Consider the following 15,217-nt stretch of genomic DNA (forward strand, 5'->3'; position numbering starts at 1 on the left):
CATGAGCTAGAACTGACTTGCAGAACACAGCACTACAAAAATACTGCTATTGGATGCTTCTAAGCGCTTAGATCACAGAAGTAGCTCTGGTATTTCTACAGCCAAGTACAAATGCATTCTTTTATACAACTTCAGAGTCAAACAGCCTAAATTAATGAACCTATCTGTAGAGCAACTTGAGCAAGAACAGCAATGCACTGCTAACTGTTTTAGCCACTAACATCATGATTTAGAGAATTCAGTACATTAACACATAACAGTATGGATGGTATTTTTCTGGTAGTACAGAAGAGACAATTGATAGGTATATCATCTCTTGTTACTGTTACATCATTTGCAATTACATCATTTTATCCTGATTACAAAAGCAGGCCCCTGGTTTAAATGTTTGACTTTTAAGAACTAAGCCAATCAGAGAAATACGTATCTCATCAGGTATCATTTGATGTTGCACATCCAATTATTGTTAAACTCCTTAAAGACTTGTCCTACATAAGGTCTCCAGTCAAAAAATACAACGTAAAATAAGATTTAGCTTACTGCATATCTGAATTTCTGAAAGCTATGTAATTAACCACAGACATAACTCAACTTACTTACATTTTCATATAGTGCTTCCAGTGTTTCCAGATCTACTACAGAGTCGTCAACACACAGAATAGCTGTATAGGATACAATAACAAATTAGTTGCTAGAAAACATACTGCAAAGTCAGTCTTGCTTCCTGGAAACTATGAAAGAGATCTGACCTAGTTAAAGGACATATTTACATCCAGTTAATATCTTACTATTTTCAAATTGTATTTTTGTTCTGATTTTAAATTGCAGCACTCATACAAGAGCTTATTATAAACAGGCTCAGGAGAATGGAGTTCTACTCTCCAGTACATTCAGCAGTCAAAGCTTTAACCTGCCAAGTGTTCAGCTCCTTGTGTAGCTGGCCAGACTGGGAACGCTGGATGAAATGGCACAGATTTCACAGTAGCATATAAGGCTGTATAGGAAGGAAATGAGTTGGGGCATTTAAATTGCGCCTGTGTGCATGGGAAATCAGAATTATGAAAACTGGGAGATCAGCTTGTCTTGGAGCTAGCAATCTCAGAATTTACACAGGCAGACAACGTTGCAAGAAAAATCAGATTGTATTACAGGTTTTTAAGCTATCTTCACATTTGAATTTGCTTTATCCACCAGAAAATTACCTACATTTAAATTTCCAGATAAAGATTTCTAAATCTTATGCAGACACCTAAAGTGTACTTTTCAATAAGAAAGTTTTCCCCATTACCAAAAACAAAAAGTCTTACTTCCAAATGCTGCTACACTTGGATTATACAGTGTTAGCTGCTTCTAACATTTGCAGATTGCACTACAATCTAGGCAAAACTATTGGTTCTTGGTGCTCTCTAGTGTAGAATTTCCATAAGCTAAAAAATGCACAATGGCAGATGAACACCTTTGGATGTTTTTCTTTTCGGGAACACCATTTCATCAGAAAGGGATTGGGCAAAAACAAACCCAAAAACAAGATTAAGGCCTTTACCAGTTTTCCACATAATCAGTGACACACTCTATTATAAGTACTTGGTAACTTGAAATTTCAACAAGGCTAGATTTCTTCAAAGGAAACTTGACTACTTGTGAATTTAGAAGATATTAAAAGCTTTTGCCATGTTTGCAATCCATGTTCAAAAGGGCCAATGAACACATCTTTAAATAATTATTTAAAAGTAATAAGCTTTCGCCTGCTCTTCCACCTATCCCATGATTTTATATTGTGAAATTAAACAGCCGGCTAGTAAATTTTCTCTGTGTCAGGCTAATTAATTTTATTAAAAGGTCCAGTGACATTTAGAATGCTTTAAAATTTTGCCTGTCAATTATGATTCAATCTGTTGATATCACATCTTGGTTAGAAGTATGGAAGGAGGCAGCAGCAGGGGAAAAGAACAGCACTATCCTTTGCTATTTTTGCCTTATTTCAAAGGTTGAAAGAGCACAACCAAACATAAAACCCAAGCTACAGACTTAAAACAAATTCTGTTTTTAAATAAAAATCATTATGGATTGAATCTATGAGATCATCTGCTGGCCCAAGCAAGACAGTTCACAAATTTAATTATCTTTTGCATTATTCAGTGAAATATTAATAGAACAAAAGAAACTGGAATTGGAAAACTGATTTCACAGTCTAATACATTTAATTTCTAGGACTTTTAAATGTATACATTTAGTTCAACATTTTTCTCTACCATCCTATTTTGGTGTACTCTGAAATCTGCTTATGAAGAAAAAAAATATTATTACAGAGCTGTTTAGAAAAGCATCTAATAGGTGGTAAGTTTAACTCAGAAATCCAAAACGCATAAGAAAGAATAGATCTTTAAGTACACAACTACTATGAGAACAGCAAAGAGTTTATAAAAAAATTAATAAGAACATCAAGATTTGTACATGTAACTGTCACACACCTATCAAAAAGTCCTCAAAATAATAAATTGATAAATTTTGATTAACATTACTGTACTTAGCAACAGATCTAAGAAAATAACATTGGTTCCAAGAGACACAACACGAGAAACTGCTTTCTATGCCAAAATGATTGAAATTAATCCAGTAAAACTGAATCTGATAAGTTAGCACATTTGAAACAAAATTAAGAATAATCAGTTTTAAGGGACATCAATTTATTTTATCTTTTGGTACAAGTGTGTGTATTTCCCATAGAACTACCAAGAAAATGTTTTCTGATATATTTGATAAAAAAAGCTGTTACTGGCAATGCCCGTGCAGATGGAGCACAGCTAAAGATCTAGCTGTATTAATTCAATGATAGTTTGACATCTTAGGATGTTATTACATGTAGGGTCACAATTTCAAAAAGTCAGAAGTACTGCCAAAATCTGCAGCAGGCTCATTTATTTAATCATTCTGTATTTTAATCTCTTTACTTGTGTCCTTGTATCTCTTTCCACTCAAGCTGATCAAGCTTTATGTAAATTGCATTTGAAGCATAACACGAAACTGTAAAATTACAAAAATTGGTCATTAAGAAAAAAACAAACACATACACACAGATATTAAAAGCTGGGAGGAATCCCCCACAATTAGCAGGTGTCTTTGTGTGCTTCATATTCTTAAAATACAGTATGTGCAATACATTCACAGTATGCTGTGTAAATTAACTCGAGTTGGGGCAGATGAAATAAACCTATTACACTAGATCAAAGAAATTAATTATGTTACTTTCTTTTCTTTGAACCAAATGAAAACTTCTTAATTTTTCAGTTAAGAAACAAAGCCAAGCTTTAATCATATACATTTTAATATAATAAAAAATTAATGAAAATTTTGATATGATCTTTCAAAATCTTCTTCCAGATTACTGTGAATTTAATTATGATACTTAAATGTATTACATTTCATTATATCAAGACTCATGTAAGTGTAAGTAATATAAGTGAAGTATCATAAATCTACAAAAGAGGCTCCAAAACAATTAATAGCTATTACAATATCAATCATCATTGGTGGCTTTTACTTTTATCTTGCTTTCTAGTTAGCTGTCTTCCTTACACTGTCAGTTCAGTTAGAATATTTCACCTACACCTCACAATATGTCGAAAGGAAGTAGACTCATGCTGTGAAAAGCTGGTAATTTTATTGGGTTCCTCTACCTTTAAAAAATCTGTTACTTGGCCAAGTCTGGTTTCTGAGATCCTTTCTTGCAGGGAAATTGAGGCAAACATTTTTATGTGGCCTATGGTGTCTGCTCACAACAAGAAGAATTTATATACACAAGGATCATTAGTGCAGGGTTGCACCCATTAGGATATAATAACCGTCAGCTAGGACAAAAAACAGATCAGCATCATGCATTCAAACTAACAAGCACACATAAAAATACTTGCCAACTACATTTCACATACTGTGAGTATTGCTTCAAACATAAACTTTTACCAAAGGTTTTAACAGACTCTTTTCAGAACGAATCTAACTGTAAAAAACAGATTCCCTACCCGCACAGATTTTTCACATACTCTATTTTATCACTTCAGAAATGTAAACCAAAGAAAAGCTGAGAACCTAAAGCATACTGTCTGCAGTCTAAATCCAAATGTAGATCTTAAAGATCAAGCATGAAAAATATATCACTCTTCTTAACTTGCTTAAATACTGTCTTAAGGCTGACTCTGATATGCAGCCTCACTCCTACTATGCACATTTCAGTTAAACCAGGATTTAATTCCTGATGACAGAGATTACATTCACTTAGCAGTATTAAAATGACGATTATAAAATATGAAGAAATGATCTTAACTACCATCCAATGATAAAACAGAAACATATTATTTAAGTAAAAAGGGCTTATTGAAGTTTCATTCATTTGGCCTGAAGTACCCTATTTTTTTAATGTACTATATTCTGCACAGTAAGGCTTAATATCATGGGAGCATGAAGCCTATTACTGGGACATGTAAATGAAACTGTTACTAATCTAGTTAACTAGAAAGTGATTATGACAGCTAAATGTAACTACCTACTTTGCAAAACTACCTAAAATACCAAAATTGTACTAGTTTACATCTAACTGATTTGCTGTTTTGAACTCACTTTAAATATTTTTTCCAGCATTTAACTATAATGTAACACAAAAACATCAAAATACATAATGCTAAGAAGCTCCATACGCATGCTGTAGGTTTAGAAGAGTAAGAAAGCTCAAGTGCTGCAAGCAAGAAGACTCGAGCAAAAGACTCTGGCACAATGTTAACTTACCCACATTAGACTGGATGCCCAAGGCAGATGCACAAAAACATATGTTGTGAATTTTCCAGAACAAAGAAAATAACTTTTAAAGAAAATTGCTTCCCTGCTTCTGAGATGGGTATTCAGCCATTGCTGTGCTTTGTGCATAGTATATAGAATGCATAGAATGCATATATTTAATATTCTGCGCAGAGGGAAAAAGTCACACAATTTCAGAACAGTTTTAATTTTTATAATCTTTGTTTCCATTCTATGAAATGTTTTAGGTGAAATCCCAAAGCATTCTTTCATTTAGTACAAGTAAGAAAGACTCCAAAGCATTTATCTTTAAACAGAAATATTTCCAAAAGAGGGAAAAGAATTGCGAAGTCATTTGTGCCACATGATATGCTCAAAACACAAGTGGGCACTGAGAAGTTCTGAGCACACTAAGGTTTGCGGATTAGATTTGCTCTGGAATAGTTTGCACAGTGCGTTTAAGACATAGACTATGGGGTTTTGAGGAAACTGCCTGGTTAAAAATGATACTGTTCTTTACAGCTTAATGTATATATTAAGCCATACATAAGCCATAAGCCATACATTGCATCAAGAATAAGCAGAATATGTAACCTAGTTGTATAAACTGGTATGGCCTCTCAGTAGAGGTAGACTACATAGGAATGTCAGAATGATTAGAAATGCAATATATAATTTCAATGATGATTGGACTGATCATCAGATGAATCAAGATGCTGTTCACATTCATTCTTTCAATTATTTTCTCCAATAAGTTGACAGTTGAGCATAGAGTACAAGTAGGTTAGAGAAGATCAAATATTTTTCTAACTGGTTGACTATGACTGCACAGTAGTACTAGAATCATGCTCTTTCTAGATAATTGGTCCCCTGTGACATGAAAAAATGCTGAAGATCGGCATAGTAATTACTTGCATTGTCCATGATCAGAATTTGCCATGAAGGCAAATACACAAAAGCAGATGGCACAAGACAGGTTTCATAATAAAATCAATTTTAAACTATTCCATCTAAATGTGATCTATGTTCTCTAGTATCTTCAAAGTATTATGTGTGTCTGCATAGTTTACATTATCAGTGAACACATGTATGTTTCAAATGCACAATAAACATGCCAGGTCTCCATACATGCTATTATAGGTTGTCCAGTGCCCTTCTGATTCAATACATGGAATCTTAGTCATTACACTTAATTGCTTAAAGTCTAGAATATATATATATATATATCCTAGACTGTGTGTATATATATGTATATATATACACACACACACACACTGATCCTTGGCATTATGACTTGGCATTATATATATATATATATATATAAAATATAAATATATAAAATATATTAAATATAATATATAATAAATATATAAAATATATATATAAAAGAGAACGGTGGACACTGATATATATATATATCCACCGTTCTCTTTTTCTTTGCCACACAAGCTAAGTTCTGACACCATTAAAGTGCTATTATGTTTAACATTTGCCTGGGTAAATGTGCTGGCAAAGCCTGCAGCTGTTTCACGTGAATTAAAACAGCACTTTACAGTCACAAATAGTGTAATGCATTCTAAAGTGTGCATCTTGTGTGACTCATTACATTTCATTGCTTTGATCCCAAAGAAAATATGCCAGTATATAAGAACATCTAATTAATTTGTTCTAATGGAAATAGGAGGTAATAGACAGTGAATTATTATTCTGGTGCTCTGCAAGTTTAGAGGAAAAAGTAGGTATTATGGGAGTAGGGATTGATTTGGGAGAATCACTTTCTTCAACACAGGCATCTAAATTTTATCTATATCCTGCTTTGTTACTAAAACTACTTTTCATCTGGGCTGCCCCTCAATTTTGTGACTCTCCTCTTGAACAAATATAATGGGAAGTCAGCTCAGATGACCTAAACTGCAGAAAAGATTATTATTATTTGCTTTCAAGTCTACTGCTATTGCTAATAGGACATATTGGTTATAAATGTATGCAAAGACCCTCCGTGGATCCCAACTGCTTACTGACTGTATTACACAGGGAACTGCTTGAGTAACTGGAATGCTGGTCAGTAAGTAGTTGGGACCCATGGAGGGTTTTTGCATACATTTATAACCAGTATTTCCCATTAGAAACAAAACAATCTTCTCACTAGAGAGTGAGTCATAATATTTCAATAGCAAAGCCACACAAGTAGTTTTGAGCCACAAGTTTGTCTCTCAAGCTCTTGTGTTTCAGCTGAACAATGACAGAAAAAGTAAGACAGAAGTACACGGATGTGAAAAGGAGTTATACTTCTGTTAATGTGTAATAATGTTCCACACCTAACAGCTGATTTTCACTATTCATCATCTCTTTTGTGTGAAAGTTTCTAAAAAAAAATACAGAGACAAAAACTTGAAAATAATATCAAGCATATGCTCAACTTTATTATCTCTGATTTTAAAATATAAATGCAGATTTCATAAAGCCTACTGAGACAGACAGATCTTCTGTCGGCTTCTTTGACTCAGGAAATTAATATTATTAATAGTGGTCTAACAAGAAGCTATATTACCATCTTCAGACCATATTCATCATTAAAATTCCTTAGTGTTCTCAGAACATTACAGCACATGGTGGGAAAGGATTACTCTTCCTCTTCCCCCTACTGCATACTGAATATCTTGACAGGTGCAGCATAGCAAAATAAACTTTCCTTCTTCATCATATAAGTGCCAGTACTGCACAAAACGTTGATTCAATTTTACCCTGTCTTCTCCCTAGATGATACTCAGATACAGCAAGAATTTAAATTTATCTGCAAAGGATGAACTTAATTCCCTCAAACAAGCACGTGTGGGAGATTCCCTTCCCAAACTGTGGCAGCTGGCTCATTATCAAATGCAAAGTGAAACATCTGTGTGCCAGATATGGCCACCTATTTGTTTTGCACTGCTCAGCTATCTAAAGGATATGCTGTGAAGCTATTTACTCCAGTTTGAAAGAGTATTCCTACAAATGCAGAAGTCCCACAACATTTTAGAGAAATACATATTTTTTCTTGTGATTATTCTTGCTTTCTTTACAATTATTTAATTTTTGCATTCATCTGTGTGCATATGGCAATTCTTCACAGAACTAATTTGGGGATGGTTTTCCTAGAGCTGCCACTTAGTCCACTATAAACAGTAAATTCATTTCTATATGGATTTTTAAGAAACATGCTCAGTTCTCTTTCTTCATTCTCTGTTGCAAGTCGGAAAAGACAAGTAACTTCTCTCTTCCTCATGTGTAAATTGTTAACTTGTGTAACAGGTAACTCTTTTTAATTCTACTTTCTTAAAAACAAACAAAACAACAAAGCAAAACAACAACAAAAACCGAACAAACAACCACTTTCATTATTCTGCACCAAATGATAATGTTCCTTTCTGGATTAAATGGTATCAAGTGTGTATCATGGCCTGATTTTGTTACTATCTATAGCAACCCTTAAAGAATTTGTCTGCTAATAGATAGAACTCCACAGAGACTAAACAAAACAAAAAATATGGGATGAACACACACTAGAAGTGTTAGATATACTGTAGCCTTCATTATTGCACGTATTTCTGAAGGTTCTTTCTACAGAGTAGAACAGATGCAGATGGTTTCCTTGAGTCTGTGAAGAGGTTGTTTGTGTTTTTTCCCAAAAGAGAACCTACATCCATGTCTATCCATAGATCTTGATTACAGCCACTCTTACTAGTTTGAATATTTTCTACTTTTTTTTTTTTTTTTTTTTTTTTTTTTTTTTTTTAAGATTTCCACAAGCAGGATTCCCAAAACCCCTTTTTGTATCTCCTATCTGTTCCCACAACCAAGCAGCTGCATATCCCATTGCTGCCTCGAGCAACACACGTGGTGACAGGCCAGTCATTTGCTACCTCTCAGAACAGAGAGGGTGACGAGTTACAAATTTTCCTTCAGTGACAGCACTTGTTCCAGTCTCTTTTCTACCAACATTCTAATTTTCATTAAACTTGTAGGTCTATATTAGCTATGTCTACAACTACAATGAGAATAGTTCTGTAGTCTGCAGTCAGAAACATCCCATACGTTGTACACAGTTCAGGGAGCTGTAGTTTTAACTAGTTCACCATTTCTCTGCATACACAGCAAAGAGGAAAACTGGCTGATTTGCTTCAAAAGTGCGCTACTTATTCAAGCTTAAATGCTAGTGTATATACATACAAACATTTTGAATATTTATGCATTTATCTTAAATTGGGCATAAATTGGCCAGAGGAACTCAAAAGCTGCAGAAGAATGGCAAACAGAGAGATAGCTACAGACTTGCATGCGGAAGTCACAATGCCTTATTTTAGGAGAACATCATGACATGGAAAATAAAAAGCATTTCTGAACATACTACCCAGTTTCTATATTACAGTTGCTATCCTATCCTATCCTATACTGCTTTTATCCCTGATGGTAAATTATTCAGATCTCTAATAACATTTTTTCTCCCATCTCATTCTAATACCTTTCACACAATACTGGCAGACATGAAGTTGTTCCTTCTGTTTTCCCTCCAATCCAAAAGCCATCTGTTAGGCCTTGTGCTTTTAAAGTGCTAGATGCTCAAAGGCTCTTCTGAAATTAACAATAATCAATGCCAGCAGCATCTCAACACTCTACCCAGCATTTGCATGTGATGGAAGGAAAACAATAGCAAAAAGGAGACATCAACTTGAGTTCTTCCAGCAGTTGTTTTAAATGGTGGATATTTTCTTTCTTTTTCTTTTCTTTTTTAATGCGAAAAAGAAATAAACAATATCCTTAAACAATATCTTTTAAAATCCAGAACATAAGCAGAATCTGAATTACCCCAGGGTTCTGAAAAATCTTCATTTCTCTACAGTTGTAGTGCCAAACTCAGATAATTTCTACCAGTGATGGAATTTATACACTGAGTAGCCCTATGGTTTCAAAAATGCTGCGCAGTAATTATCTTCTTGATTGCTGAAAGGGTAGCTGCATCAGTTTCGAATGTGCATTTCATGTTGATAATGAAACAAAATGTAAATATTCAGCAGATACATACAAGCAAGTTCAAAGTCCTAAAAACTTGTATACAAAACCTCTACTGAATTTTTGCCCATGTGAGACTTGCTTAAGCAAAAGGAGTGCAGGAATATGAAATCATCTGGAGAAAACACTGTACTGAAAGTGACACATGAACTGGAAAGGTACAGGAGTTGTACCAAAATCTGCTTCTGGTTTAGTTGAAACTTCTGCCTATTCAGGAATACACTGGAAGAACAATACTTTACATACAATAAAGAGGACCATACTCAAAGTACAAGCTGTAAGAAATTCTGAGTGATCCTATGAGAAAATACCTATGCATATATCATGCACTATAGTTCTGAACTGCTTACCTTGTTGAATATCCTTCATCTCCAGGTGCAAACTGGATATTAAAATTCCTACAGTTTGTGATCGTTTTCCATCCAACAATTTGATAATCTAGAAAGATAATTCAAATTATTAATTCTGAGATGAAATAAACATTCTGCAGATTCTTCATTCCCATAAACTCACATAACTTTGTGTTAATTTGAACTTTTCTTGAAATATTTTTACTAAATGAATGAAGCAGTAGAATCTACCTCATCTTGATGCTTGGCACCTTAATAAGTACCTGATAAATGTAAGCTTTAATTCTCAACACATCAGCTCTTACTTGAAGCACATTATTAAGGAGTAAAACTGAAAGTGCATCAAATCTTTATTCTGTAAGATACTTTTTATCCCTTCTCCTTAAGCTCACTGGGGCAAAATTAAGGTATCATAAATCATCAGATTACCAACTTTGGAAAAGACTTCTAAGATCATCCAGTCCAACCATTCACCTATTACCAATATTTCCCCACTAAAATCATGTCCCTTAGTACAACATCTAAATATTTCTAGGACACCTCCAGGGACAGTGACCCAACTATCTCCCCGGGCAGCCCATTCCAGTACCCGATCACTCTCTTGGAATACTCCTGATACTCAGAGCACATTACAAATTCCAAAGTTTATCTCAGTGTTGATTTCTCAGTAAGAGTACATTTTACTCTGTTTGACAGAGGTTCATCTCCTGATGAAAGAGAATTGGAGACATGTTTTCTTGTGCATTCCCAACACTCCTTCTTGATCAGTATGGGCTCCTCCCCTTTGACAATCCAAATGGATTCATGGTTTTGTTCATATTTTGTGTAACAGATACTTGTTTGTATAATAACCAGCATTTAGACTGTAATCTTTCAGATGCTGAATGGGGGGAATAGAAAGAAATCAGGCGAGGGAAACCTTGAAGAAGTTATGCTGATTAGCCTGCTGATTAAAATTAGTGATAGTGATGTTTATCAGTCCATAAATAAAGTCATACAGGAAAACTATCAGGATTTTAGAAATGTAGTTCAGATGTTAGAAGAGACAGATTTGATATGTGAAATGTGTATTCCGAACAAAATTTCCCCATCACTTTTGCACTATTTGCACGTGTGATTTTGATTTATTTTTTAAGCAAGATAAGATAGTAGCACATCACATCATAAAATATATCACAGATGTGAAGTTCTTGAAAATAAGAAAACGTTCATATTCTGGCAGCTGGCTTAATTTGTAATGCTGATGAAATGCTATTAATAACTCATATGTAAAATTAAAACCAGTAGCTAAGTTTTCCTAAATGTACACATCCAAATTTACCTCTAGTAATTCAGTAATATTGCTATTTGTATATTTAATAATATTCAAAATTATAAACAGTTTCTTTTTCCCTGTGATATTGTTCTAGATGTCCACATTACAGACAGCTAAATAATAAAACTCATACTAACTTTTATAAGTGTTTCCCATGGATTTTATAAGATTTAGGAATGCTTAACTGGGCAGCTACCTAGTCATTCACCTACTTAGAAGTTGTAGTTGAAAATACAGAGAAAAGTGAAGCAATAGTAATGCTTTCTCCAGAAAAAATGCAGTTAGTTGCTACTTGTAGGGTACTGAAATTGGACAGTATATGAATAAGTAAGAATACATGCTGTCTTCAACAAAGATCTGACAAAAATCTTATTTTATGTCTCTGGGGTAGAAACTCAATTTAATGAATTTAAGTTACAAAGAATGTTATATATTTTCTGCCAAAATTGGAAATGAAATCTATCCTGAGAGATTTTGAAGGTTACATTTGCAATAATTATACTGGATACCAGCAAAGAAGTACTGTTTACATACTATTTAAAACATTTTCTTTAAAGGAAAAAAATAAATAAATAAAAAAATCAAGCCCCTAACTCTGTGAATACATAAACAGACAAGGTGATTTGGCTACCAGTTACCAGAAATGAACACTCTCTAAGCACTTCATCCTGTTAACTGCAATTTTTCAGATCAAATATAAGTAACTGCTCAGTTTATCATGGTCATTTCTGAAACTTTAAGTGAATTTACTGAACTCCTCAACACATTAACTTCGTACAGGGATAATTACAGGCTTGAGTAGTATGCAATTTGTATTGCATTCACTGACCTCCATGTTGACCTTGTTCAGGGGCAAATTCATAGGTTGTCATAAACCCCATTAGACATGCCTAGTTTGAGACAAAACTGTTCCAGGCTATAGCTGTTATAGACAATATGACATTTTAAATAAATCTGTTATTTTTAAATGCTAAAATACTATTAAATACAATCAGACTAACTTCCATTGCTTAGCAAGACTTCCTCCTTAGAAGTAAATTTAGAGAAGAGCTTCTGTAATTTTAAAAGCTAATGTGGAGATTCATGTTTTAAAATGTCCAACCAACTGTATATTCACAGGCATTTTAGACAAATGTACACATGGTCACAATTACCAGCCATCAAACTAGACTCAGACTACCTGAAATGGCTTCAACAACATGAAATCTCTAACTGAAGGCTAATATTTTATTCATTAGAGAGCAAAAAGGGAGAAATAAGACAACAGAAATGCTCAAACTGGGCAGTCCTAATATTGAAAAATTATACAGGACTTTTGTTACAAACTTTAAAACCAATGTGCATCTTAAAAGATCAGCACTAAAACAGAACATATTTTCCAAAATAGTAATTTCACCCGAAATAATACCTATTCTGGAGAAGCCACTGAAGGGAATTATATGTGTGTATGAATTCTAAATGGAAAGGAGATAAAAAAAATTCTTCAGTTTTCCAGCTCATAAAAACCATGAGGCAAATAAAATGGAAGTTTGTAAAGACTGTATTGAACTATTTAGTCTATGCCTTTAAAAGACAAATCACTGCTCACCTCTCAGCATATTGTGACTTGCTTTTAGCTGGCAGTGACAGGCAAGCAGCTAAGATCCAGCTGACGCCAGCTGATGCTGCTATGCCAGCTGGCAGGGTTTGCCAGTTGCCTGCCGCTCCCAGAATGTGTCGTTGTAATGGATGCAGCATCTAATGGCTCAGGGACAAAACTGTGAGTGCCAATGCTAATTCATTTGATTCATTGACCTGCAACACTATTTGCTAAATGTGGTGTTCCCAAAGTGTTTTTTAATATTATTAAGTTAGTTGATCTGCTTTAGAAAAGTGTCTCTTTTATACCTTTCAATATTTATCATATAATGTAAAAGCAGAGACATACTTTAGCTTCAATACGCTCATAAAGTAATCTGTCATTCCTTTTAAAAGGTGTTTCTCTAATGTAGCAAGAAACATATTTCATTCAATATTATATGACAGACCACAGTTTTGTCTAATGGTAATGTCTACATTCTGTGCAGGACACTTACTTGTGCAGAAAAGATTCAGTTTACTTTAGTGATTAAAAGCTAAATCCTTCCTCCTGCTGGTGCAAGAATTCTTTCCATAATATTTAAATTTTGTGAGAGAAACCATAAGCTAAAAAGCCATCCTACATATCAGAGTGTTTTCCTTCATTCCTACTCATTAACTTTTACAGTGAATTCAACAGCCTGGACCCATAAGTAGTTCGCTGAAACCCTGTTTAAACAGAGGAGGAATATCCTGCACAAGAAGCAAGTATGTCCCTCCAGCCTTTCTACATAAACACCCCAAGACTACCAATGAAATTTCAGAACCTTAAGACTATATATTATGCCTTCTCAAAGAAGAGCCATATTTAACTATTTCATATTTACTTGGGTGAACCAGTTTAAGATCTTATCCATGTTCTGAGTATTTTAAGATATGTATTTCTAACTAAAAATCTAATGGATGAAGAAAAAATTATTTTTATCCTTCTTCTAAACGACAATAAACTGCCAATGTTTCAAGGAAGAAGTGGTAAAAAATGAGCTAATAAAAAACACTTCATTTTCTTTATTTCTAAAGACAAAACAGAGCCACAAAGATAGATGTTTACCCCTCAAGGATACTCTTCCCATCCTACATGACTGAGGAGCAAGCAAGGAAATGCCATATTCATTCTTCACAGCACAGCCCAAATCATAAAAAGAAAGTGAAAGTGCCTCAGATGAGTGCATTTTACTACTTTTACTTAAGTCTGAACAGTCTTACGCAGACTGTTGAAGACAGTCATTGTGTTACAACCTTACAAAGCATCCAACATTTTCTGCAATATCTGCTCTTCTTGCGGAAACACAAAGTTCATTAATTTTAATTCCTCACTTAGTTAGAAGGACAAAAAACTTGCTGACAGACATATCCCTTTCAGTTTAAAAAATGCAATTCTCTCAAAATATTGACACTCTTCTTAAATGGGAACACATGTTACTAATTATGTGAAGTCTGTTAGAGATAATAGACAACAGAAAAGCCATTATCTTTAATGTCCTCCTGCGTCTTTGAAATGATAATCATTGCACTAAAGGGCCAAAAATGATTGATGGACTTTCATTTGGAGCATACACCTGACACAAATTACTTGATATTTACCCTCCACCCCTCATTTTTTTCTTCCAAGAGACAGAGTGGCATTGCTAACATCCAACTATCCTGTTTCTTGAAAAAGTATAGGAGGGTAAGTTCCTCACAAGTCCTCAAAATATATCGGAAAAAATAACACAACTTTCAAATATGTAACTTCAGTAATGGAGCAAGATAATGCACATGGAATAAATCATAGCAAAGGAATGTTCTTTCCTAAATAACCTTTTTTTTTTTTTTTTTTTTTTTTTTTTTTTTTTTTTTTCCCCACCAGAATTACACTTCACCAGAGCACGTAATGTGTAGTGAATCTTGCTCTTTATTTCATTCCAAAATACATTTCCTAATTCTGCTTTTCTCCTGTTTGGTAGCTCAATACCTATCTTGGATAGGAAAAGGAAACCCTATGGCTCGATAACAATTGCATGTGCCTGTAAGCTTCAGAATGTGCATAGGTTCTTACAGAAAACAAATATTAACAGTTTAGAATGACCGAAAATAAAAATTCTTTGAATATAAATTT

The 15,217-nt window shown here is 34.0% G+C and overlaps 1 protein-coding gene across 4 annotated transcripts in view; it reads right to left on the bottom strand.

The window, feature by feature from the left end:
• Positions 1-15,217, bottom strand: part of FMN1 (formin 1) — a 118,356-nt gene that overhangs the window by 52,748 nt on the left and 50,391 nt on the right. For all 4 annotated transcript variants that reach the window (XM_072338205.1, XM_072338203.1, XM_072338206.1 and 1 more), the window contains 2 exons: positions 10,188-10,275; positions 601-662 (listed from right to left, as the gene is read on the bottom strand). In XM_072338205.1, coding sequence (XP_072194306.1) covers positions 601-662; positions 10,188-10,275 — 150 coding nt within the window. The remainder of the gene's footprint in view (positions 1-600; positions 663-10,187; positions 10,276-15,217) is intronic.

The sequence above is a fragment of the Excalfactoria chinensis genome, chromosome 5 (assembly GCF_039878825.1).
Source record: "Excalfactoria chinensis isolate bCotChi1 chromosome 5, bCotChi1.hap2, whole genome shotgun sequence".
NCBI classification, from domain to species: Eukaryota; Metazoa; Chordata; class Aves; order Galliformes; family Phasianidae; genus Excalfactoria; species Excalfactoria chinensis.